Here is a 26,965-nt window from a genome sequence, read left to right as displayed (position 1 = left end):
ACGTGGTACTGTGGAACCATTTTGTACCCTACCATATGTACGGATGGATCGTACCTAGGTATTCATTTGACAACAGAGATTCTGGCCCTGATAAGGTGGTCTCTTTCGTGGACAATGAATGGCCCTGATGCTAGACATTGTTAAGATCACGGAGTGGTATTCAAAGACCATCATACATACGAGTACATATCTGGGGAACTTGCTCGCACTTTCTACTCGAAAAAAGGCAGTATCAACTGAGAAAGCAACTCTACCCAAATGAGTGTCTCTGACATCAGAGTCACTTTCTTAATGCAATGATGACTAGACCGCCCGACGTTGGGATCAACAATAATAACAACAACAGCAAGCAGTTTCAAGGTTATTTGACGTTTGCCAATGACTGGTAGAATGAGTTTTAACCTAGTGCACGCAAGGTATTTGAAGAAGCTTTTTTGGCGAAGCTTTTTTCGCCAAAGGTAAATGGCTTCGAAGCAGCAACTGAGGATGGAAAGAATATACAAACTGAGGATGGAAAGAATATACATTTTTCTTTGTCCTGCCTTTTGTGTTCCCGTTGTTCCTCTCCAGTTCCTCGATTCCAATGTTCCACACTCAGGGATATCTCTCCCTTCGGTCCCTTTCCCCCCCACAACATTTTTTCGCTTTGGGATGTGTTCCTGGAATACCTCTTAACAACCCACCACCATCATTGGACCAAGAGAGGAGCCGTTTGGGCCGAGAGCATTATCGATGAAATGGCCGAGCTGCGAACTAAATTTAACAGAGCCATAATTCATCATGAAACAGACCGGAAACCTGCCCGCCAAAGGCCGGTTCGGCGACCTTTTGAAGGAATGGCTGAGCTGGGAAATACGGATTCAGTCCAATCATGCCTCGAGCTCCATCACACAAAACCGCCCATTTATTCACCTACCCAAACCAGCATTCGTTGGCACCCACGAATTCGAGTCAAAATTCATGGACCATATATTCGAGATCCTTCAAAGTGAGAAGAGAAAAAAGGTTGATGTCTTGAAAATGTAAGAAACTTATATTTGTGTTGCGGACAACACATGAGTAGAGTTATTGCATTTCAGTCTGACCCCATCTTATCATCCTTAACATAGCTTAACCAGAGTATATTTTCTTTAATTATGAATGTTTGCCTTTTTGAACAAATATCAACGGCAAATGTGATATCCTCAGCTTCGTTCATTGTGCAGGACCAAAAATGTACCCTTCATTTCCTTGATGCACAATACATGATAGCGTTGCATTGAAAAAGAGAGTATTGATGTAGATTTGTGGATCTTATGATAACCCACCCATCCTTCCTCAAATCCCTTTTCCTCTTGGTGTATTCTATCTTAGCGTTTGAGGAATGTGACAGTCGAATAAGTTTCCATGTCTAATGTTTGCCAGCTGAATGAAAGGTATGAAAGTCTCCTCTCGAACTTTCCCGCGGAACTCCAATTTGATGGCTTCCGACCCACGTACGTGGAGGGTTCGTTTGGCTAGATATATTCGCCTGATTTTCGAGTCCTCAAAATGTGGAAATGAAAGGAACTCGTGAACACATCAACCTGATCCTCTGGATCGGTCGGCCCTGTGGTTTAAACTTGAGCCGAAATTTGACAACGACGAGGACAAGGGCGGCGGAGAGACGGTCTTTTCATCAATTCACCTTGATGTCCTCTGATATTTCCCTTTGCCATCCAACCATAAACTACCAACTCGTTGGGACTGGGGTGCTCTCACTCGTAAACGGGGGAAATTGGCCCGACTTTCACCTTCCATCTTCCATCTCCCCTACAACGGCGACGAGGAAGAAAACTTTCCTGGAAAGTCAACAAATTTGTCACTCATTAGCACAGGAGCGAGATGAGCTAAGGAGTAGCAGTAGCAGTAGTAGTAGAAGACCCTCATTCGAAAACGTTAAGGAATGACAAAGTGAGAGACACCAAGAACTTGATCCCTGTTCCCCTAAGCTTTCTGACTCCTCTTCCATTGGAACCTTTTCTCCAAGGGATCAACTTTACTTTCAGTCGCCGTTATCATAAACAAGATGGGGAGGAATCTCTCCATCTTTGACAATCTCATGTACGGGGTCGATCCACGATCACGTTGGAAAATGTAACAAGATCCTCCAGAAGCTTCTGCTCCAAGATTTTAGACCAGTTTGTAGGTTCAAAATGCCACAAACAACCATCCCGGAATTTGAATGTACTCGTAAGATATTCAAGGCCAATTTCCGAGCCGGAGGCTAATGAAATTCATGGAAATGGATACAGATTGAATGAGATTATTCTTATTTCCGTCGGCCTCGGTTGGCATTCAAGAAAGCACTAAAAAATATGGCTGTGTGGTCTCCAGATCTGAATGCTTTCAATGAAGCCGGTCATTGGTCGTTTGGCCTCTCAGTAGGCTAGTGAATTTCAGAGGCTATTCCTTCTGCACGTACGTACGTACTGTATAGTGCATATTACTATTAGTGTACGTACTTGTATGGTCCATGATATTCATGGGAAAACGTAGAACCCGTGCCCACTCTGCCAATGTTGTCAATGCACATTCAAATGTAGGAGTACAAGAAAAGGCCCGAGTCCGTCGGCTGGTTGGTTGTGCTGGGTGGGACGAGTGGCACATGTTCCATGTGGAATATTGAACAACGCATCTGGTTTTGTTCGCTCGTTCGTCCTTCCGAGTTTCCCTTGCTTTCCATTGGCCATTGTTGTCCAGAGATTTATTTGGGAACGACACGACAACGGAAGTCCCGAAATTCAAGACTCGGCAAATGTCGGGCCAGAAATATGTGGAACAATTAAGGCACTTGCAATTATTTTTGGTACCTTGAGTGCTTCGTTTTTATTTGCTTTGGTCTCGAAAAATTCAAGCCATCTTGAAAGTGCAACAATAATTTACACGCCTGGCAAGAACGTGGTGATTGAAATCGAAATCTCACTTGAGACTAATGATACTCTTGTTTGGCTTTTTGAAATCGTGCCATTTCATGTTATTTCATGTCCTTTCTCGAGAGCCTAAGCCCTTATGACCTTTCAGAACCAAGTTCCCGGACTGATGATTTACATATTGATTTATGTGAGCGATAAATGTTACAAGTGTTAATTAGCCCCTTCGAACTTTAAAAAGAGACACTGTCACCATGTAGATTTGCATCTTATGTTTTCTCCATTGGTTTCCGTTGATTTACAGTCTGTCCTCTTTTTGTTGCCAGTCCATAATTCATTTCTCGGCTTTTCTCAAAACACGAGTGAAAATATTTATGGGCTGCCTTTTAAGAAGCCCTCCCGTCAAAAGTGTAGAACTTCTAACAAAGGCAAAGTGAAGTCCTCACAATGGTTGTCACCGGCAATGAATTCAAGAATGGGGTGTTGTTTCTGTCGACTGTCGACCTGTTTTGATCTTGATTTTCTGGTCTTTTCACTCCCTTGTTCCAATTATGACGTGAAAGAGGCGTTGCTGAGCTTGCTTGTAGTGCAGTCATTGTCGGTTCATGGCAGTTCCATAGGGTAATAAAGTTGCACATGTTATTTTGGTAGAAAGACTTGGAGAAGCACTTCTCTGGCCTTTTGTCAATGGAGATCATCATCTTTTCCTTGCATCTTGACGTAGTTCGGTGATCTCATTCTGTGCTCTGTCAGTGCTTCGTGTTTGTGAACAGAGAGAATTTTGCGCTGTGAATGGTCCAACTTTCTGTTCAAGGCCAAGCTCTTTTTGCCACTTACGAAAACGTGGAACAATGGACCATCAGCCCACTTGGAAAGTGAGGGAGAAATGCCCTACCAAGCTGGTGGAAAAGGGAGGATAATGGGAAGAAACGACCAATTAGAGACTTGAAAATCTCTATGGTTCCATGTGCCAAGTGACCGACCCACCCATCCACTCCACCTACCCACGAAAGTCAACTGGTTGTTGGTGTTCCATGGGAAGGCCGGTCAAATGGCATTAATCGACAAGAAAACCTTCTTCATCCCCTTCGTATTCAGCCTATCAATGACGTTGAACACGCATGATTAGTCCCTCATTGGAAAGATCCTGTTCCATTTCCGGTGCCGAAACCCAGGCAGTCTGATGAGGAAAAGATGTACTTTATCGAAGGAGGAGCCAGAGAGAGAGAGAGAGAGAAAAAAAAGATCGAGAAAAAGAGAGAGAGAGAGTCGGAGTAAAGGAAGGAGGCCTTTCTTGTTCCTAAATGATCTATTGAAGCGATTTCGTAGTCTTTGTCCCACTCGTGGAAGGAGGTTCTCACTGTGGTGCTTTCAATTCTCCTTCGGTCTTGGTTCTTGGCTGAAACAAGTCTGTTTTTCTCACTCCAGAGAGTGTGCTCTAGACTATGATGAGTGGCCTCCGAGACCAACCAACCAAGCAGCCAACCAACTGACTGACCGACCATCCGACCTTGTGGTGTCATTCTTACGTACTTGTGGTAACATCAGATTTTGGACGGTTGTTGATATGCTAATATATTTCATCCGCGTTCCATGTTCCTTGGTTGGTTTGGCATGTGGGATGACCCAAGTCCCTTCAATATGCATGATGGCTCCCAGAGCAGCGTACTCTATCTTTCACTATGATCTTATATAAACTCACTGACACACACTCACACACGCTCACTCTTAGTGTAAGTACAGGGGAGAGGACCCCCTGGCTGGTGCCAAATTCTTGGGAGATAGATCTTGCAGGATTGAGAGGCCCGGGTGGTCTTCATACACTTGACAAAACATGCCTTGGTCAAGTTTGCACTCGGTACGTTCATGTTCATAAAAAGTGGGGATGTTTGTGGCAACCAGGAGTCTCGATCGAGCTTTACAGCCCACTGTCCATGATGGTCCGATGTCATTGCAATATTTTATGTAAGTTTCTTTAATGCAACGCTATATATATATACGTATACCGCTAGGACACGATTTCTTACGCAAAATGAAGGTCAATGTATGCATGTTGGATACTTTTAGTGCCAAAGGAAGAGACTCTCCCCAAAAATGCCAAAGCCTCTTAACAACTGACCTTTTATTGAACTAGACTTGGCACCCCTGTGCTGTACTGATACTCGGCTGTCCTCACATATTATATAAATCCAAGATGAATTGAGACCCATTTTGGAAAATGGAAAGTTAGTACATGCCCGCATGGCATTGTCAAAGACCACACTGGATGAATAGCGTTATGAATCTTCCACTGAAGCCGTGTATTCTTTATCATTTTCTTCTTCATTCGTCTGGGAAGACAAGTCCCGGTTGATGAGGACAGAAGACCCCTTGGTGTCTCGGTTACAATTACGAGCTGTTCTTCAGTAAAACTAGGCCACCGAGAGAGCTCCCTTCTCACTCTGAGGCCGAGCTTTGAGCTGTGGAGGACGATGAGGACGAGGAGGACGAGGAGGACGAGGAGGACGAGAGGGCCACCAAGATACCGTAATGGCTAAGCTCTTGTGGTTCTCACCATCACAAAAAAACGCAAGCAAAGTGCTTCTAGTACGTAGAGTGTAGGAGTACGAGAGGAAGAGAAAAAAGACCATTTCCTGATTGACCTTCTAGAATGACAGAAATGTCCAAGAAGAAATAAGTGATGGAAACCCTTTTGGCTTGGAAAGGACCTTATCCTTTTTCATGACCACTTCAGAGTATTATGAGTATCTTTGCCTGGTTTGCCCTGGACACTCAACTTGTCAATAGTATATATACGTAGGTACGCGTATATGCTCAAAAACGAACGTGAGAGACCCTTCATAGCAAAGCAAGGCCAAACAAGACAAACAATCGGCTGAGAACATTCTGGCCGTATGCATACGTACGAAGCTAGCTAGCTCAGTGGTGCTCCACGTCACTATCAGTTTAAAACACAGTACATACGCTATGAATATGAGGGACATCACAGAGGGACGTTCCAGCTGAGGAGGACCTTTGTTTAACAAGTGTGTTTCTCCAGCAGACGTTTTGCCCTTTGATGACAAGCTCTCAAGTAGAGTTCAAGAAGGATTATCAAAAGCACGACAAGTTATGATGAGACTTTCAAAAAGCACTTTCTCTCCCACTTGTTGTATGTTTCATGAAAAGCTATTTAAAATATCCGAGTTGCACAAATTAGTTAGCTCCCGTCTTCGGTTGCCTCGATAAAACAAAACTTAACTAGAATGACTTGTTTCAAGTTTGCGTATATTTATTTTAGATTGTGGGCTAGCTGTCACAGAAACTTTGGGTGGGACCAACTGACTGCCAGGATCTAACCTCAATCAATGGTCTGAACGATCAACCATCATTAGATGAGATTTGTCCCAGTCATGAACAATTGATTCCTTAACTATAGTGTACATATATAGTGTCAGCCTTTGAAAAGACCAATAAACCATTCCAGAGCAATGGACAGAGATGTATGAGACCCGGAGAGAGGGAACCCAATAAGTGGCGAGTGGAATGTCTGCTCGAGTTGCAGCAGTTAAATATTTAATAAGTGAAAGAGCATGTTCAGGTCATTCGACATGCCGGGAATTTTTCGTTATTTCCATCTACCCATCAGTCTTTTTTTGCTTTTACATGCACTACATTATTTTGATTTGGGCCCCCAGGTACCATTAGATTCAAAGTTTCTGTGGCTCCTTTTTTTCAGGTGTGGTGGAACAATGATAACGGCTTAAATCCAGGCCAAGATGAGTGACATACAACCACTATTATCTCAAAGGCTGTCTCGGCAACGACCTTTTGTTCTGGCTCTGGTGTTCTACCCCGTTCTCAATAACATCCTTTGCGGTTGCTCCACATCTCGGTGGCCTTTGAAGCCTTACGGTCTATGATCAAACACATTCAATCTTTTCTTGTCTCAGAGCCTTCTAAGATTGGCCCCCGGAGAGACTGCTTCATTAACCTGTTGGCGTTGGTGGTGGTAAGCAATCATCATCATCATCATCATCGGCTCCCCTCGCACTTCTTTGAGTTCATTTGAATACCCACTGCAGTATCGTTCTGTTTCTTAGTACGTGTTGGGTTGATTAAGATGGATGTGGAGAACCGCTGCATTCTGAATTGTGGCGGCGTCCGCCATGAGACCTACAAGGCCACACTGAAGAAGATCCCGGCCACTCGGTTGTCGAGGCTCACCGAGAACCTCGGCAACTATGACCCCGTGCTCAATGAATACTTTTTCGACCGCCATCCGGGGGTGTTTGCCCAGATCTTGAATTATTATCGGACAGGGAAATTGCATTACCCCACGGACGTATGCGGTCCACTCTTCGAAGAGGAATTGGAATACTGGGGACTCGACTCGAACCAAGTCGAGCCTTGCTGTTGGATGACTTATACTCAGGTAAGACACTCACTCGAAATCTACATAGGGTCTCATTCAAGTCCAGTACGTGAGTAAATCACGGAGTAACGTCTGCATAGGGCCTAGCAAATATTTATCGCTAAGCTTTGCCTGGATCGTTCCATCTGCAGGAACAAAGATTCCCCGTTCAAGAATTGAGCCCAGTCAAAAACACTGAACGAAGAATGACTGGGTGAGTTGGTTAGGGTGGGTGGGTGCACGTGTGTGGAAAACGGCCTACTGAATAATCGAATAGCTAGCCAGCTACCCATCTAGCTAGCTATCTATCCAGCTAGCGTGTCTGTTCGTTCCCTATTGCCGTGGTGTTCCATTTCACACCCCTGGATCAGCAACTTTTCCACTTTCTGGATTTTTGGCTCGCCTCCTCAGTTCCACAGGATCTGCCATCTACGTGTTGTATTTTATTTTTTGCTGAAACTGGTATTCAAACTTTCATAAATCAGAGACCATCAGGTTACAATGGAGCGAGAACAGCGACTATCTCAGTGTGCTTACTTCCAGTCAATTCCAAGTCCCAAACAAGAAGTGGTCCCGTCGTGAACTTGTGAAACTCGACCCGAAACAAGCATTCCGGCCATTCTTTTGGCCTTTCTTCTGGGAGATTGTGAGATATTGGAGCTGGTTAGCCTAGCTCGGCTTCACTTCAGTGCTCTCGGCCAGACATCTTCGACACCTGGCCACACTGTAATTGAATAGATATCCCACGTGTATGTGAGCCAAGCGTGTCCGAAGTTCAGACTCCTTGTGTCTATTAGAGCTCATTCAAAGGTCCACACATCATTCTCGAGGTCTCAAGCGCCCTGAAACCATTCTCCCAGTTGTTCTAGCCGCGGGACTTCGCAGGTCTCTTTTTTTGTTTTTGTTATAAGATAAGAAGGTTCTGTCCCACTTCTTCCCGTGCTCGTCCGTGCGCCTGACCAACTCCCCAACGTTGGATTTGGTCCGTTTTTCCGCAACCTGCCGAGTTTCGAAGGCACACAATGCCACGAGCGAGAGACACATAGCGAGTGATTGAATTGCCAACAATGATGTCGGTGATGATATCTAACCTCAATTGTTAGCCATTTGTTTGCTTTTCTCTCTTGAGGTCAAAAGCGAGGGGAAATAAACATCTACTACTACCACCCCTTCCGTGCTTGGTCGCCGTTTCTTGGCCCCCTTTTTTCTTTGCCCTTTTTTCGGTCCCTCAGGTGACATTGCTATTTCTTTTCCCATGGGGTACAACAGTTTTCTAGGCATGTTTCTCCTCTTTATATAATGTTAAAATATGTGGGTGTCATGCAAAACTTATTCCAAGATCCATTATCTTGTCAAATCCAGCATAAAAAGTAAGTTTTTGGCTCCAAGAAAGAGCAAACACAAATGGCAAGAAATAGCTATTCGATCCACCCAGCATGGCTCTTCAAGAAAAATGAGCATATCCAATGGCACAAAACCCATTCATTGGCACCGACAAATGTTTATGATGATAAGTTGCTTTAAGACACTCAAGCTGCCGTTTGGCAACAATACAACTCGATTCCCATGCCACTAAACCAGTCAGACACTATCCTTCAAAGTTACTTTGGAAAGTGGTCCCATTCCCATTGTTTCCAGTCCCCTCTTCATCAAAACCTCGAGCTGAAACCTCGATAAAGTAAAGCCGCCCACACGATTACTCATCAACAGCCCAGTAAGTCCTCAAATCTGTCGAAACTAACGGCGGTCCAACCAACCAAAATTGTGGATGAACTCTCCTCTTCATTGGACAGTCGTCGTCGTCTTTGCGCCATCTGTTCACTCTCTTATGTTCTACGTAGAATGTGGGATCGTGCCATTTCCAGAGCACCATTGTTTATTTGTAATGAACATGATGTTCCACACTGAGATTCGTTCCATCATCAGATCATCAGCCAGCCATTCAGGCTCACAGTTGGTGTTGTTCCCCTTTTGGCCACTCAAACCACTGTCAAAGTGAGAATGAAACATGTTAGGTCAGCTGGAAACATGTGGGTTTGAGGACTGAAGATGGGAAACCATTTGGGGGACCTTCTCTGGCCTGCCCAATGAAATGATATCATTATTTTTCAAGGTAATGTCGCGTACTTGATAGAAATATTGTTCATGTAAGTGGAAAATTAGCGCAAGGAACTGGATCGTATGAAATATACCGGTATTCAGGAGTTTAAAAAAACAAATTCTAATGAAATGAAGTAAAAAGCAATCATCATACTAGAGTGAGTGGGGCGACTTAGCTACCGCACATCAATAGGCAGCGAGAATATTTTCGCATTTTTTGGTAGCTTGAACCGTTACCAGGATCTTCCAAATCCACTACATGACTTCTTTTATGATGTTCTCGCTGTCCCAAACAACAAGACACCAATGTGAATCAAAAAGTCTTGTGACTGCCATTTCAGAACTAAGGTTTTTGTCTATTGGCCTAAAATTGTAACTGAATAAATCAAGTTAAAACCGAGTGTCTAAGATGATGATATACACACAAACACACAGAGACAAGCCAACCTGTTTTGAAATTTTCTCAGTCTGACATGGCAATCTAGAAACTGCTCAAGGTCTATAAATTTTTGGACAGTCGATCCCAACTGTAGATCCAACGGTGAAGCTATGTGCTTGAGCAATATACGTGGGGACCCTTTGATCCCGGTTCTAGTGACTGCATCACTGGATATTCGGCAGAGCAATGAGGCGTTAGACCCCCTGGCCTGACTTTATTTTTTTTGGGGGGGGGGCACTTTTATTAAACTGATCAAAGTTGGCGACTGCCAAAGGCAAAAGTTTGCAATCTGTAATATCCAATCAACTGTGCTTTGAATTATGTTCGTTAATGCAATATACGACCTACACATATTGAGGAAGAGGTAAACTCGATACCGTCAGAACTATACAGGGCTAGTGAAATAAATACGTTATCATACGTTCTCTTGGTACAAAAACTTTGATTCTCGAGCCATCTTATCATTCCATTTCCGACTCAACATCATCTTGTTCCTTCTCATGAAACTATTTTCAAACTGAAAATCTACCCTAGGACAGTAAGGATTGTTTTGAACCCTTCCATGGCGGGAGACTCCCCAGCCAATATTTCGTCACGTGAGGGCACAAAAAAAAATCTTCCAAGAGGTGTTAAAAACAAGAGCCATTGTTTTAGACTGCCTCGGTCCCTTGACTGGTCCATGAACGTGCTTGGAAGCGGCATACTACACTTTTATTAACCGGTAAATCTTTAGGACATTGTAATACGAGCTCGAAAAGTTGGCGGCAGAATGAATTGTTCCTTTTTCTTTCCGGTTAGAGAAACCGTGGAAAGGCCTGGTCTTGGCCTTTTTCTTGTACTATAACGCTCCACACCTCTGTCAAACCCGGATACAAATAACATCCCTTACGATTATTTTTCGCCCCAAAACCAACTGTCCCCTGAACAAAGCGCTTGACTTGGAACCAAAGCCTGGGTCTCAGCCTTTGTCCTTGGTATTTTTTGGGTGAATGGTTGTTTCGAGTAAGATTAGTGGACAGAATAATTGATGGTTCCAAGAAGCAGCGTACCACTTAACTTCAAATGCGGTTGTTATTGTTGTTACTCTTGTTCCTTCTCGAGATGGGTCTCTTTCGGAACCGGGAAAGAGATATGGAAAAAAGCTTTTTGAACCACCTGACTGACCTTACTCATCACAAACAGCTCTCAGCGAACTCGTGAATGGAGGATTTCAACGTTTCTTTTCGGTCTGAACTAAGTAAAGTATCTTCCGTGTCTACTCACGGGTCGATTTCTGAAAGTCTTGGCGTGATGAATACGGCCATCGTTTAGAAAGAAAAAAAGGCCTCTTAGTGAATTATTCCTGGATGGGAGGACCCATTTGTGGCTGCCGACGAACGACTCGCACTACGTACGTACGTACGTACGTACGTACGTGCATGCTCAAGAGGTTGGGCCTCTCTCTGGCGTGCTTGTGTGAGTGAGACCTAAAGTGAGTGAATGAGTGAATGAGAGAGAGATCCATTGCCAATATGAAGATCATAAATCTTTCTTGCCAAGCCCAAGAGTGGGTGTGTGGGTGGCACTTGCATCCATCCCCCCGTTCCTCCTCCTCCTCTGACTGCCTCCAAACGACCAAATACTTCCTCGGCGCGTGTTCCTCCTCCATTTTCTCGTCTTCTTCTTCCTCTCCCACATAGTATGTTCGAGTAGTGTACTAGTGTACATATCTCCAGTTCTTTGTCTTTCTCGCCATCAACCTCAATCTCGATCAAATGACAACGCTTAGTTGACAGTCTGTCTCTGGGATCAATTGGATTCCTTGTACATGGGACGTAAGACCATACTTACGCACATTCACACGTTCACAATAGAGAGCGATCATTCGGCTTCGCTGTCATCTCGCCTTGGCCTTGATCCCCAATTTGAGATTCTGCCCAAATTAAGACTACGGAGTCTTCTCTTAGTTACGTATGATCAAGATCAAATAGAGGAGCGACAACCCATGTCCAATCCAAGTCAAATGAAATTGAGGAATCGACAATTTCGTACGCATTTTTCTTTGAAATTGTTTTGATGAAGTGGGATTAACATGATCATTTTCAATGTTTTGAAAGGACAAGGGGGGTCGAAGTTGTTAGCCATGTTAGAGCATTAAGGTATCATTGGCCGTCTTGTTTCACTTACCTCGTCTGTTTTTTTTTCAACCTGAAATTACCGGTACAAGGTACTTCCCATGGTTAGGTACATACCTACATATTACTCGTGTGAAACTGGAAAGCCACGTGGCTCAAATTGAATTCTTACCGGAAGAGGGAACATTTTTTTTTTCAACGCGTTGTAGGTTTATCCCTTCTTCATGCGTGGATTTGTGCCCGAATCATTGGCAATCCCGATTGCTTGCGTGGCCAAGTAATCTCAAAGTCTTAAAGCATCACACGTCTGGCAAAGAGATAAGAGATCCTGCTTGTATATTTATACGGAGACAATCTGCTCATTGGTCTTTTGCCTTGATGTGAATGGAGCACCATGCACAATCGAGAAGAATGCATCACAATCGTACATCTCTCCAGTAAAAAATAACCGGAGATACAACTATCCATTTTCCGTGTATGCGCCGACTATTGTGGTACGCACATGAACACAGTACATACACATATTGTTCTTGCAGTAAGGATAAAAAAGGCTTCCCTTCAAGACGTCAAAAAGGATTTGGATAATGATTTGGATTTACTTTAAGCTGTTGGGTCCTTCATTTTCATTCTCAATGTTGTACCTTGTGATTTGGCAAGTGTTGCAATTGAAGGAAGAAATAAGTCATCTTGTAAGCAATCAGTAGAATCAAATATGCTTTTGAGTAAGCCATCCTCCCTTTTCCAAGGTTTATTTGTATTTTCACTTGCAAATTCAAATTTTTATTTTCTTGCATTTAATCCGTTTTAATTGCAGTTGTTTGGTAGCCCTAGTCTCAAGGACTTTGACCAAGACCAGGCAATACGGATGTTTTTGGTTTCAATCTGCTTTCCAGCCTTTTTTTCAGCCAAAAATGCATCCTCATCATCAACCTGTCAAGAAGATTCACCACCGTTGTTGTGCGTGTTTTAGGCGCATTTTTACTCAAAGAGGGGCAAACAAGGAACCATTCGGAGGCTTGACTTCACTTCGAAATAGCTTTCAGAAAAGACATAAACTAATGTTGGTGCCACTTCAAGGTCAAGTCTTTTGACCTTCAAAATCATTTTGGGATAACGTCTAAAACAATTCAAACTTTTTTGTACCCTCAAGAATGAGCTCTGAAATTTATATCTTTCGCTCAAAAATGTGAAATATTGATGGGAGCGAAAATTTGCAGCCAATATAACGTAACCAGAAGAAAAATGTAGCACAACACTTTAGGCATGCTTGTAAAGTGGAACTATGAACTAAGAAATAAACCGGTTTCTTTTCCGGGCGTGGTTGGGATATTGCTTCTTTTGATGTGGAAAGCTGGTTATTGTCGTTTGCGGGAATGAGAGTCGCCAAGTCTTCATTATTGGAGATCATTAATCACCTCACTCCACGATATTATTTATGGCCGTGGTCGTAAAGCCAAGATAAAAAACGAGGAACATAGTCTCTTATCTAAACCAATGCCAGGTCATAATGCGCGACAATTTTGGTGTTATCCGAACAACAGTGGAAGATAACAATGAAGGAGAATGATTCATTTCAAAAACTATTTCTGGTTGAAAGCCAACTTTCATTCCAGTGGATGGGAGCGAGTTCCACCAAAGTAGAAGAAAATTGGAGTGACTTCTCTCGATAATATTGCCCTTGTCCAAGAGCATTTCAAGGAACATGGAACATGCACAGTCTACTTTGTTTCACGGCTCGCCTTGCTTGCTTCTGGGTTTATGGTCCATAATAGTTCTGGAGGTTTTGGCAATGACTGTTATTGTTTCCAGTTATGATGGTCATAACTGGTTAAAGCCTTAGAGATTCATAGCCTCAGATCGTTCCATGCCACTCCAATCTGTTTTCCTTGGACGTTTTGCAAGTTTAGAATACAGCTCATGAAGCTGAGCCAGCTTAGTGAACCAACCTCAAGTCAAATGACGTGAAATCCTGTGACGAGTTCGAGACCAACATTAAAGACCCCGTGCTCATCGTTTCAGCATCGTGATACCCAAGAGACCTTAACGGTACTCGACCGATTGGATCTGGATTCGGAGAAGCCCACACAGGAAGAGACAGCCAAGAAGTTCGGCTTCGAAGACGACTACTTCTCAGGCAATCTCAGTTGGTGGCAAAAGACCAAACCCAAAATATGGTCCATGTTTGATGAGCCCTATTCCTCCTCAGCTGCTAAGGTAAGAACACAACGGGTATGCAAATCCTGACTTATTCGCACTCTAGGCCCTCGTGGTGTCCAGTTATACACATTTCTACGAGCACCATCCAATTCCATCGGCACGGGAACGGATCGGAAAGCATGATTTGAAAAAGTCATGAAAAATAGAACTATTGTTCAATAAGGGTTATGAAACTTGGCTCTGTTTTGTTTCTACCGTGTGGGCGTAGTACCTAGTAGTCTGGAGAAGATCAAGCCACGATCCCGCCGATTTGAAGAAGGCAAACTTAAGGAAGGAATTGAAGCGGCTCCCTGGAACACCCGAGGGATACATCCTCTTGTGAAATTATCTCAAAAATCACATTTAACGGTATCAGAGATTAAGTCCCGGGGAAGAGGGGGAGTGACTCACTAGGTGGTGCCAGGGCACACATCATCATCGTCATCATCATCGCCGTCATTATAATCGGCGGAGGTAGACAAACCCAGGGAGTTAGTGAGTGCGTAACTCACTCTCAAGGTGAAAATCGTGCCTCCATGACTCACTTGGGACCGGGGTTCCGTAATTAATCTTTGTCTCCCCAGAAGCGTGATCCTCCTCCTTCGTCATACACACACATAAGGAAAAGGTGGGAAGTGGAAAGTGGGAACCCCCTATAGATCTATGAGCGTTAAACATTCCCATTTTGTCACGGCATTCGCTTTTGACAAGCGGGCATTTTTCCATTTCTCCATTCACGCCATCCGTTTGAGAGCCCATATTAGTGGGCTGGAAAATCGTCGGAGTGTTGGCGTGTTCTTCCTTTTGAGCCCACGATATCATACTACCGCTCCCCTTCGTTTTACTTAAGACGTAGGTACCGTAAATCCAGCCTCTGGACCCCGAGACGATGGTCAACGTGAACGAGGCCAAGTGATACATCAGTGTCTCCATCGATTGATATGGGATTTCAATCCAGATAAAAGCCTCCAATGATCGATTCGGGCCCTAAGCTAGACAGGAAAGAGTTCGTTTTCTTTTTGATGTGTTACCTTCAGCTCTTGCTTTGTTCCTCAATATTGGTCGTTCCAAAGGCTGGTTGCATCCAAAAATGGGAACGAAGCCAGTGGACAGAAAGTCTTTTGTGCATGTAGTAGAATGTGGGTGCGTGGGTGAGTGTTGTACGTGTGTCAAGGCAAGGAGGGACTCGGAATACACTGTTCATTTAGGCCCTCAAGTCCCAACAAAAGGACCATTAGACCAAAAGAATTAAGTTGTAACATTTTCTTACCAACTGCCCAAGTGCCAGTGGATCTTCAGTCGTAAGATATTGATTTCTTGTTCGCTACACATTGTCTTTAATTAAAGGGCGCACAAGATGCAGAACATCATTTGTGAATCAGAGGCGTAAATAAAGATGCAACTTGCACAGGCCTTGCAAGTAAGCAACGTGAATGTCAAGACTCCGTCTGATATATATATTGTAGGTCAATTTCTGTCATATCATTTAAATCACTAAATCGTTCCCCTAACTCGATGCCAAAAAGCTATCTGGCTTGGATGGAACGCATGTAAATCCACGTCGCATAGTTGAGCCGTTGAAACTTTATTGATGGCCAAATAGCATTTCATCTTCGAACGGATGAACATCAAAAGTGTTCCACTTTCAAGTTCAGGAAATGCCTCGATTACAAGCCGAAAACTCGAGGCTGTCGAGGGGCTTTTTTTAATCCATCTTCGTAGATTAAAAGAAGAGCTAAATGTTGCTGACTCCCCCTCAAAATCTGTTCCAATTCCAACCTGGGCGATCTGTGCAAGCTATCAGTGCTGTTGGTTGGCTGAGGACACGCGTTTTTGGTCCAGTTTCACTATACCAGGTCCTAATTGAAGGATCTCAAATCGGTTCATATGAGCGATGATGATGATGATGATGACGACGATATCTGGACAATTTTGGAGGGGAACACACCCAACAAGGTTGATGTCAAAGAAAGCTGACGTTGCGCCCATTAGGGAGCTCGTCAAAATGCCCCTCTCTCGGCGCTCCTTGAAAGACTTGATTGAAAATGAATTGAAGTCTACACTTCAATTTTGAAGCCTTTGATGGTGGACTGGAAACTGGACGCTTGAAGTTAACAGAAACAATTCAAAACTGGTGTTTCTCCCTTTTCCGCTCGGATTTCGTGAGCATACCATCTAATCAAATTCAACTTTCTTCCCTCCGTTCTTCCTTTCTTTTCGGAACACAATTCTCCCTTTTTATGAGGAAGATCTAAGCCAGTTTTCCTTTTTCTCTCAAGCCAGATGGGGAAGCTTGTTTCACGAAATTTCATCTAGCTTTGTCCAGCTTTGCTCGGATTCAACCCCAATCTTGCTCTACTCCATGAAGTACATGCACGATATACAACACTTTACTGTACTGTACTGTGTGAGATTTCGAAGGTGGCATGCTCCTAAACCGGGGCTAGTATCGTCTAACATCTTTCCAAAGTAGGGGATTGTCTTTAAGTAATGGTTAGAGCCAATGCCAATGCATACTTCCTCGACCCCGGCCGCATCTGAAAGCGCACAATCATACTGTTTGAACATGCGAATATCTGTCCATGCTAATGCTTGGGGATCGTATTGCCTTACACGATTGATGTCATCATACTAGGTATAACTTAGCGACTACGCACATTGTCTCTGATTTTCTTTTGGAAAAAATAAAAAAAATCAATGAAAAACGAAAACAGGTCGCAGTGGTGAAGCTGACCTCTATTGGATGTGTTTCACGTCATCTGCAAAAGTCACGTGGGTTTGGCCATTCCTTTCTGGCTGTACATAATAACCCATAAAAGGCTCAGACTCATATATTGTACTCAGAGGTGTTGAAAACTTTGTCATCAATTCAATTGGACTAGTACGTGACCAAAAGTGGAAGTACGATTTGACATGCAACATTGAAATGACAGCGAATACTTCACTCAAGGCCCCCTCCACCCCTAACGGTCGTGGAAGTAGACATGAAAAACGGGTAAACTAGGCCTAAAGGTTGACTTCTCCTTAATCTGAATTCAGCCAATGAGTTATCGGATTGGTGCTATAATGCACTTCAAGGAGGAGCTATCAACTTGCCCAGGAACTTTTGAGTGCTGCATGCAACCCGACTTGAGCTGGGCCATAAACGTAAATGGCAGATCAACAACGATGTTTGCCTGGTTGGTTGGTTGGTTGGTTGGTTGGGTAGGATATTCTCTGTTTGGGGTTGCAATTGCGGAGTTCCGTCTCTTAAAATTCTCAAGTGCATTTTAGGTTCATGTCAACCACGATAGCAGGACAATTGAATTCCAAAATGTCGACTCCAACACGGAAAAAAGGTCATTGCAATGCATAACGTCTCTTGTGAATTCGGAAGGAAATCCAATTTTCCTTTCTCATCTCCATTTTACTCTCATTTTATGAAATATTGAACGAAGGAGAGGAAATATTGACGATATGTGTACTGATAGGAGCACTATATGAGCAGAGGAAGGAGTGAATGAATGGAGTAAGAGAAATCTGACACATAAAATTGATAAAAAAGGAGCATTGATCAAGCAAATGGACGGATGACTAACGCCCGGCAGCAAAGAAAATCTTCATATTGGTGCGAAAATATTATTTCGTGACTTTCTTGTGCTTGTCATGCCTAAAATGTAGGCTTTGCCAAAGTGCTCTTCAGGTACCTTTTTCTGACTTTAAACAACCGCTACAGGGAATGCAACTGACTCCCCAGTAGTAGAAAATGAAGGATTTATAAATCTTATTGAAATATTAATCCTCAATTTCTTAAACTATCTAAACCACCGTAACAGAATTAAGTTGATTGATCCATCTTGTCCTTGAATATAGTCTCGTAACAAAAATGGGTAGCATGACTCGATGCATTTTTCGGTGGGTCTGGGAATGGGCGTCTGACATTATCTGAAGAAAGTTCGAGGAGGAGATTCGAACCGGGGGCTTTCCTCATGCCACTACACCACGTGTTCTCCGGTTGATTCTAGGTTGTGGGCGTGATATCCGTGTTTTTCATCGTGGTCTCCATTGTGTCTTTTTGTTTGAAGACCCATCCTGATATGCGGGTCCCTTTGATTCGAAATGTAACCGTGATGACCACCAACAACACGTGGGCGTGGACTCTGGACAAATACCAGACCAACCCGCATGAAGCGTTCTTTTATGTGGAATGTATCTGCAACGCATGGTTCACGGTGGAGATTATCATGCGATTCATCTCGTGTCCAAATCGATGGATTTTCCTCAGATCCAGGTACGCTACGACGATATTGACAATCTTCTCGTACGTCTCAAAGCGCAACCAAATCCTTTTAAGCCCCAACGATTCTTTAAAAAAATGATTTCAATTTCGGCAGAAATATAATCTTTCATTGATTTTGAACTAATGTAAACGTAAACCAGACCTTTCAATATGTACTATAGGCATGCGTAAGAATTTTAATCCATAAATTCTTCTCTAGATCTTCTTTTCTTTGGATTGAATCAAGTTAGATTGTTTAGTAAATTGAATTCGTGGCATTTGTCTTTCCCCATCAATTCCAAAGATTAATGGTGGGCACCAATAAAAAAGGGATGATCATTTCCCGTGACATCTTTTTAACAGTTTTCTCATTAATCAGCACTCTGATGGATGGGACAAACCTTTCGCAAAACAGGGTCTTGCCGTAATTAACTGGTCACGCCTTAATGAATGGGGCTGGACCAAGCGATCCAAATGCCCAATTTTCTTCTACGGCTAATAAGGAACAATCTTGGCACAAAATTGGCGTCCCTACAAGTCAATTATCGTCCTGACGCCTTGCAACCATAATCTTTGAATGAAAGAAGTCTTCAAATTTCAACCAAAAGGCGGGAGGGAAAATCTGGAATGGGAACTCTTCTTTGGATTTGAAGGCCGTCGAGGACCAAGATTAATCGTTGGTCCGGGTTTTTTGCTTGTTAACCACGAAGTGTGTACACTATTTCGTGATGGATGGACGACCTAATGGGAGTGTGTACCAGGGCCAGAATAAAACGAAGCTTGTCCCTGGGGACAAAATCCGAGACCCAGCCGACAAGATGTGACGCGACGAGATGTCAATATTCGTCTCGATTTCTCTTTCCAGTGTGAACATCATCGACTACGTGGCCACGTTAAGCTTCTACATCGATTACCTGCTACAAATCCTGGCTTCCCATCTGGAGAATGCAGATGTGCTCGAGTTCTTTTCGATCATCCGCATCCTTCGTTTATTCAAACTCACACGACATTCGTCGGGACTGAAAATTCTTATTCAGACTTTTCGAGCCTCGGCCAAAGAATTGATGCTCCTGGTATTCTTCCTCGTTTTAGGCATTGTTATCTTTGCCTCTTTGGTTTATTACGCCGAGCGGATCCAGGTAAACAAGCAAACTAGACAAGGGCGGCCTTGTAGCACGCTTTGTTGACAAAGCAACCGTAACCGGATTTGTCAGCTGACAAATACAAAGTAAACCGGGGACAGAGACCATCTCTCAACCTCTGAGTGAAAATAATCTGGATTGACCTGCCTAACGTCCCTGTTGTTGTTTACTTCCCAGGCCAACCCGCACAACGACTTCAATTCCATTCCTTTGGGCCTCTGGTGGGCCCTGGTAACTATGACCACAGTGGGTTACGGGGACATGGCTCCCAAGACCTACTTGGGTATGTTTGTGGGTACTCTATGTGCCTTGGGTGGAGTGTTGACCGTGGCCTTGCCCGTGCCGGTCATTGTGTCCAACTTCGCCATGTATTATTCTCACACTCAAGCCCGAGCCAAGCTCCCCAAGAAACGTCGACGCGTGGTCAACGTGGACTTGCCTCAATCAGGCGGGGCCAATCGAGGGCGCGGGGGCGGACCCAAAGGGGGCAAATTGGCCGGGAAAATGGGTAAGTGAGAGATAAAGACGTACTTCCACAGGTACATATATACGTACGTCGGCATCGACTCCAATGATCTCTGACCAAAGGCATATATGTACAACTCGGACTCGGACGAACGATTTGTATATTGATCATTTTAAGTTACATAACCGCAAGCATCAGTCTCTCGATCGAGCGAAGGAAATTGATGTCCTCAATGTGTCTGTACACAAGTCCATAGTCTTCTAAATTGGGTTCATACATGTTAGGGAAAAAGTGCCGTCGTCTTCGTGTTTTCTTCTCCACTTGGCTGTCCGACTCAGGCGTTACAAATTCATCACAGCCGTCACAGGCGGCCTCTGGGTGATGACCAAAGGCGTCTGCTCTGCCTTTTTCTGCTTATTGCTCCTCAGAGAATCAGTCTGGGGAAATTCATGTCTCGAGAGTTCAAAGAACATGTCTACTAGGCAGCCAACCACCGACAGGCCACAATGAAAACGCGGGTACTTTTTATAGCCAGACGAAAAAAAAACCCGGATCAAAAGATGAAGTTGAAGAAGAGCTTTCATCAGAGCGTCAGAGCGCCGGGTAGCAAGAAATGACCACTAACGACGGCTCAAACCCCAGCTAGTCCCCACCAACCTATTCCCGTTCCCGTCATCCGTTGCCATGAACCCAGTGGAAAGAAAAACCTCCTTATCCAACCAACCCGAGCTCCTGGAATCCATACGCTTTCGTTACGTTCGCAGATCGCGAAGAAAGAGAGAGCGAGCCATTCTTTTGTGGAAGGAGTGGTTTTCCTACCAAAAGGGCGTCTGTACATCATGTAAGATAGGACCGCCAGAGGAGAAGAAGTTGGAAAAGAAGCCGAAAAAAGGCACTGCTCTCGGCCTAGGCTTTCTTTGCCTTTGCATCTTGAAATGTAATCCGGGTTCTGTGGGTACAAGCAAGCTTTTTCTCCTTGGTTTTCTGCTCCATCCGTGGCATTTGATGCCGTTGAGTTCCAAGCTCTAACATTAATCTTGAGACGAGGCCAAAGTGGAACAGCTATTGCCAACCAACAGACGGGGGAAGGGAGGGATTCCAATGATCCATGGTAGAGAATCAACACCACCAAGAACCTTCGGCATTCACCCGTCCAAATGACTTGTCGATGCTTTCATGCGTTACACTGCAGGAGGTCAATTGGGTGAACTTCACTCAAATTACAATGCATTCGGGGGTCAACTTAAGACTGGGCAAACTTACGAACCATCTTTAATTATACGTGTCTAGAGGAGCCACCTGGGACTCTAAATAGACCTTTAGACTACGGAAAGTGAAGTCGGCTCCAAATAAAAAAGGTTATTCAACATCCGGCAGGATGGTATTCCATGCATTCACGGCGCTTTCCTGCCCTCTCTTTACTTGCATTAAAAAGGGCCTAGTTATTATGGCGCAATCTCAGGACAAGGCAAAGTATGCCAAGGGTTTCAAGATACCCAGGCCTAGATGGAGGAAAAGAATATCGAGACCATGACATTGATTGGCAAGTTGGCTGCTTCACATTGGACCGTTTTGGCAGACATGACAAAATCCTAAGATTTTGTTGCTCCCAAAATGCATCGCAAATTCGCGATGCAATGCATTGGCAAGAAAAAGTCCAAACGGATTGGACCTTGAACATCAAAACTACTGAATTTAGGGTCTGATGAGCTCCAAATTGGTATGATAAGCTTTAGGGATGCAGTGAAAGTTTTATTTGCTTCTTATCATCTGCACTTGGACAGAATAGTCGGTCGCTTGAACAGTTCACAAGAGATTATAAACATTTCTAGATGTCTCAACGCACCGACAGACTTGCTACGGCATCTTCACAAGCCTGTAACGAATAATCAGATGCAATGACGTAATGACTTGAAACTTTCTCGAGAATGCCGGAAATCACGTTGGCTAAATGAAGGGTGACAATTCTTGAAACCTAACAAATGTGACTCATTCCTTATTGCCCCTTTCATTGTATTCCCGACAACGGATGTTGCTGCACTTCCATTACTTATAGTGAGGGACGAGACTAATAAAACAGTTTGATGCGAACCAATTTCTAATGAGCAACCTATGTGTTGGGCCCCTTATGTCAAAGAACCAGGTATTATTCCAGGACTACTAGATTGATCTTCCACAACCGAAAAGGGAGTCGTGAGAGCCAGGTCGGTCAACACCCACCTAGATAACCTGTCTGTCTGTTTTCTCCAATCAAGGGACAAATGGTGATCGCAGCACTAATCGCTGGGACATGAGCCCCGTACCTGGACCACGCCCTATGCCCATTCAGCCACGGCGTGCGGCGGCGGGTTACCATGACAATTCCTATGCCCCCTTCTCCAATGAAACGACCACAGCCGCATCCAACAACATGAACATGACCAATCGAAGCAGTACGTCCGTCCTTAGTGTTCGTAATCCCTCCATCACCTTGAAAACCGCAAGACCCCCTCCTACCCTCCGAGTACCACCGCCCACCTCCCCGCCCGTATTCACTACTAACAATATGACGAGTGGCAGCCACATTGCCAGTCACGACGACGACAACAACAGCAGCAGCAATTGCAGTCACATCAACAGTACCAACAACCAACCACAGGATCCTCCCCCTCCTTATCATCATAATTCGAATACCAACACAAGTGGGGAAGAAGAGGGCGGGTCTTCCAAGACACCTCTCCTCTCGGCTATTGCATGAATCCAAACACTCGCCCAAAATCCATCCATCCATCCATCCGTCTATCCATCCTCCTACTCATTCATTGGCTGCTCTCTGCTCTCTTCTTCCATTTTTGCAACATGTGCGGGCGAGATTTTGATCCAAGCAGAGTAAGGCTTAGCTCTCAGCATCCTTGGACAGGAATTGTTGACGGGTCTGTCGGACCCCTATGTCAGCAGCTGAAATGGAGAATTTCCGAATATCAGCTGCTGAGATTCCTGTCCAATTTTCTTACTCACTCTCTGTACATACATATCTCTCTCGTACCTTTGCGGAATCTTCCATTGTCTCTCTTTACTACACGATCATGCTTCAAGTATCATTGGCTGTCATCATTACTACTAGAACTTAATATCCATAGAAAATTCATAACTGTGCTATTCTCTCTCTCTCTCTCTCTCTCTTCCTTTTTTCCCGTCTTTTTCTCCTGCACTGGCACTCACTATGTGTGTTTATTCACTAACTCCTGAACATATCGTTGATCGTCGTAATCAAATCGTTCCAGTCTTCTCGTCAAATTGTAGAATACATTAAAAGCGACCACTACTTAATCTAATAAGTGGCTATTACGTCGTCTGAAATAGTCAAAGTGCTCCTGGTCCACTGTCGAAAATATGGGTTTCCATTTTCAAAACCAGAGACAAATATTTTCTTCTTTTGTTCGTTTCATCGCAAAATCATATTGGTTAACGTCCAAGCCCCTAATTCCGAGGCACGGGCAGGCATGCCAAATCCACTTAACAAGACCAGGCGGCTTGGTTTCATTCTTGACAAAAATTGGAATGAATAGAGGATGTATATTTCAATGTTTCATGTTTCAAAATACATGCACAATTCAAAGCTTTGGGGGCCACACAAGAAGAGTATTCTTGTACTTTCACTTTCAAGCGGTTTGAAGCAATTGGCCCCATAAATATTTGGCAGATCAATTGGAACGATGGGAGATTCATTAAAAAAAGCAATTGTGCTCTTGTTCCATTTACCTGTTCATGTATCAGCACAGTCATCATATGTTAGAGGCTCACCGAAAAGAATATCATTTTCGAAATGATAAGCGCATTAGCAAAACATATCCTCTCACACAATGTTGTTGTCCCGAAGAAACTTCATTCAAGATGCCCCCACATCGTCGGCTCACGTCTCTTTTAAAGAATCTTTCTGTTGCGTTGTTCGATGTCGTACTTAAATGCCACTCTAAATGTGCTGTAGTAAATAAGCCTCATGATGGTACATAATTTAGTGTCATACATTCAAGGGAGTCTGTATGCTGCGAACTAATTGTTCCTTCCTGGCTCCTGATTTTTCATTAGGAACATAAAGGTGAAGTAACCTCCAGGGTCCATTAGAGGCTAAAAGGAAACGATTTTCCAGGGATTTGCATTCTCAGAGCGTAATGTGCCGTGAGATGGCATCATTAAATCTGAGAAAATAATTTCACGATTTCCAACGAATCTCCCATTACATTTAATGGTCATTGAGCCAGGCTAGGAAAGGTGAGTGAGTGGTAGAAGAGAAGCTTGGGAATGCCTGGTTACATGGCCTCCCCAGGCTCTAAGTGTGGCAACCGCCCGTCCAAAGGAAAAGGTCCAAAGTGGGCGGACAAATCCATTTAGCCAGGTGTTCCTCTCTAACGAGCCAAACTGGGTCCAGACGTAACCAATCACAAAGAGTACCTCGTGATCTAGGGATCACAGGACCTTGCTCTTTGACTCGATCACATATAACACAAACATGAATTGATATCATCGGTAGGCTGCGGGTCAGCCCTCTGTGGAAAAGATAGGTGCCAAGGGTGGCCACCACCAACAGTCGCTTGTTTATACACATGTACTCGATGGTCATACTCAGTGTTCCTCGGTCGTATCTACCGCACTTGTAAATACGTGGTTAAATCATGTTGCTGCTGTACATAAATCTGGCGAGACCAGCTCTCTGTTTGTATGAATTCCATGCCTACTTCTGCGAATGCTATGATGTGTACAAAAGTAGATTCAGATTAGCAATTCTCTCAGTGAGGATACCTCACGGTAGTCTGTTTCATAAACTGCATGATTCGCGCTCATATACCGATATTCATTTTTATGTTAAAGAATCAATGTACATTCTCGTACAATGCTCCATGAATGTTAATGTTCTGTAGTGTATCACAGTAATTCGATTTCTATGGCCAGACACGGCGCTCTTCAAGCGTTGTTTCTCCCTTCCGAACATAATTTTGCTTGAAGTGACTTAACGAAAGTAAATAATTAATCGTCAAAGTTCATTTGACCACCCTCTTGGGCAAAACTTTCCGCTTTATCTTGGCATATAACTTTCTCACTTTTACTCATCACTTCACCACTTTCTAGTATTCCTCTGTGCGTAACTGACTCTTTGTTGAACGCTTCTTGTCACTACTACTACTACTACAACTACTACCACTACTACCTACAACAACTAAGTACTATTTATGATAATGCTACGTACATACCACGTACATACATCACTCTGAGAAGACGGCACCTCTCTGTGTTAGCTAATTGCCACTTGTTCTTTTTTCTGTTCTTTCTGACTTTGAGTAGTCTCATTTGTCGATGGTGTGTTGTGCTAAAGCTTTTCTCTCATCGCAGGCATGGGTTTGGCCGGCATTCCCCTGAATCCCAATGGCTTTGGCATCAACTCCATGATGGGAGGTTTACCCGGGACAGCGGGCGTTGGGCCACGGCCCAACATGGGCATTATGGCTATGATGGCCACGGCTGTGTCTCAACCTGCGGCTATCGCAGGCATCCCATCCATTATGACCTCCACGGCCCGGTCCAGCTCTTCCCTCAGCAATGGTCATGCTTCCAACGGAGTGAAATCTCCGGCGGACAATGTCGCCTCCGAAAACCGGAAGACGTCGTTGGGATCGCGTGGCCCGTCACCAAGCTTAAGCGGGCTCTACGGTCGGCGGCCTTCGCCCGTTCTTCCCACTCCTCAAATATTGGAACCTTGGGATCTGACCTCCCGTGACCGCGAGGTTCGTGATGGTGTCAGTTTTGATGCTAGCTGCACTACTACCAGTAGTAATGGGGGTGGACCTCGTCTCAACCGATTAGGGTCTGTGAGCCCTAACTGGACCAAAGACAACCGTTCCAATTCTCTGTGCCAAAACCCCAGCCATCCACCTCCCTTTTCACCCTCGTCCTTGATGCCCGAGGGCTCACCTTCGGGCTCCATCCGCTCAACTCGATCTTCTTCCTTGACTGTTGCTCCTCTCCTCAAAATCTCCGAAGTATCCGTTCAATCCGTTCAGACACCCACCACCAACACGATCTCGACGTCTTCAAATCCGTTTCCACCCCTTTCTTCCACCTTCAGCTTTGATGTGCTTCCACCCGCTTATTCCAAACCCAATGAAGATCTTAGTGACAGGGCGTCTCTGGGTGTGACCAGTTATGATTTCGGTGAGCGTACCTATCTGTGACTAGCGTGCTCGTGGTGGAACCACTCCAAACGCAGTTGGAACACTGTCATCATTGTTCTGCTTCTCAGCTCTGCTTCTCAGCTCTGCTTCTCAGCTCTGGACCATTCCAAGTGCCAAAAGCTCCACGCACTCTCAAGTGGGTCAAGCGGATGAATAGTCCAGATTAAATGGGGAAAACTCTTGAGTTTGATAAGATGAGATGTAAATTCCGGGGGACCAGAAATTTCCCCTCCAGAGCGTTGTTGTGCGCAGAACTGGACCAAGGCCCGCAGTTTCTGGTCTATTTCAAGGTTTTGAAATGAAGCAAGATCAACTGCTCCTTGGGTCTCCTTCATCGCATCGTTGAGCAAAGACATTCAAAACCCATGTCTTTTCTAGTCCTTGGTCGTAATTGCACACCGTCACTATTGTACACCAGCTGCAATTTTTGCCAACATTATGGATCAAGGCAGGGCGGAACGAAACGCCTTTTATAAAATGGCAGTAAATCACTTGCCCCCTATCTCTTAATATTCATTTCGATAGTGTAAATGCATGTGATAACACGTTATGCCTACGGTCCTTATCATTGTTATGATTATTATTATCCAAATTCTTATGATTAGTATCATCATTATTATGATTATACATTTTGATCACCATCTACGTATAACTATAATCTCCAGTAAAAACTTTTCATCTTTTTATGAACACTATCGACACCTCCCTAACTAATTATACAACTCCTTTCAACCGTGTTCGTTTTCTATCTACATGAATG

General features: G+C 44.1%; 1 protein-coding gene across 3 annotated transcripts in view; it reads left to right on the top strand.

The window, feature by feature from the left end:
- LOC131883148 (potassium voltage-gated channel protein Shaw-like) overlaps nucleotides 1-26,938 on the top strand; it is a 46,774-nt gene extending 19,836 nt beyond the window's left edge. The window contains exons 2-9 of one of the 3 annotated variants that reach the window (XR_009373585.1): nucleotides 6,610-6,882; nucleotides 6,974-7,305; nucleotides 13,957-14,151; nucleotides 18,138-18,403; nucleotides 19,257-19,530; nucleotides 19,711-20,041; nucleotides 22,255-22,867; nucleotides 25,367-25,508. Coding sequence is in view for 2 of the 3 variants with exons in the window: in XM_059230522.1 (XP_059086505.1) it covers nucleotides 6,994-7,305; nucleotides 13,957-14,151; nucleotides 18,138-18,403; nucleotides 19,257-19,530; nucleotides 19,711-20,041; nucleotides 25,367-26,205 (2,217 nt within the window). In the remaining variant the exon portion in view is untranslated. The other 2 variants (XM_059230522.1, XM_059230523.1) reach the window with 2 other exon arrangements.
- Nucleotides 26,939-26,965: the final 27 nt, after the last annotated feature.

This window comes from Tigriopus californicus, chromosome 7, assembly GCF_007210705.1.
Source record: "Tigriopus californicus strain San Diego chromosome 7, Tcal_SD_v2.1, whole genome shotgun sequence".
Taxonomy (NCBI): Eukaryota; Metazoa; Arthropoda; class Copepoda; order Harpacticoida; family Harpacticidae; genus Tigriopus; species Tigriopus californicus.
This window is presented reverse-complemented; position numbering and strand designations above follow the sequence as displayed.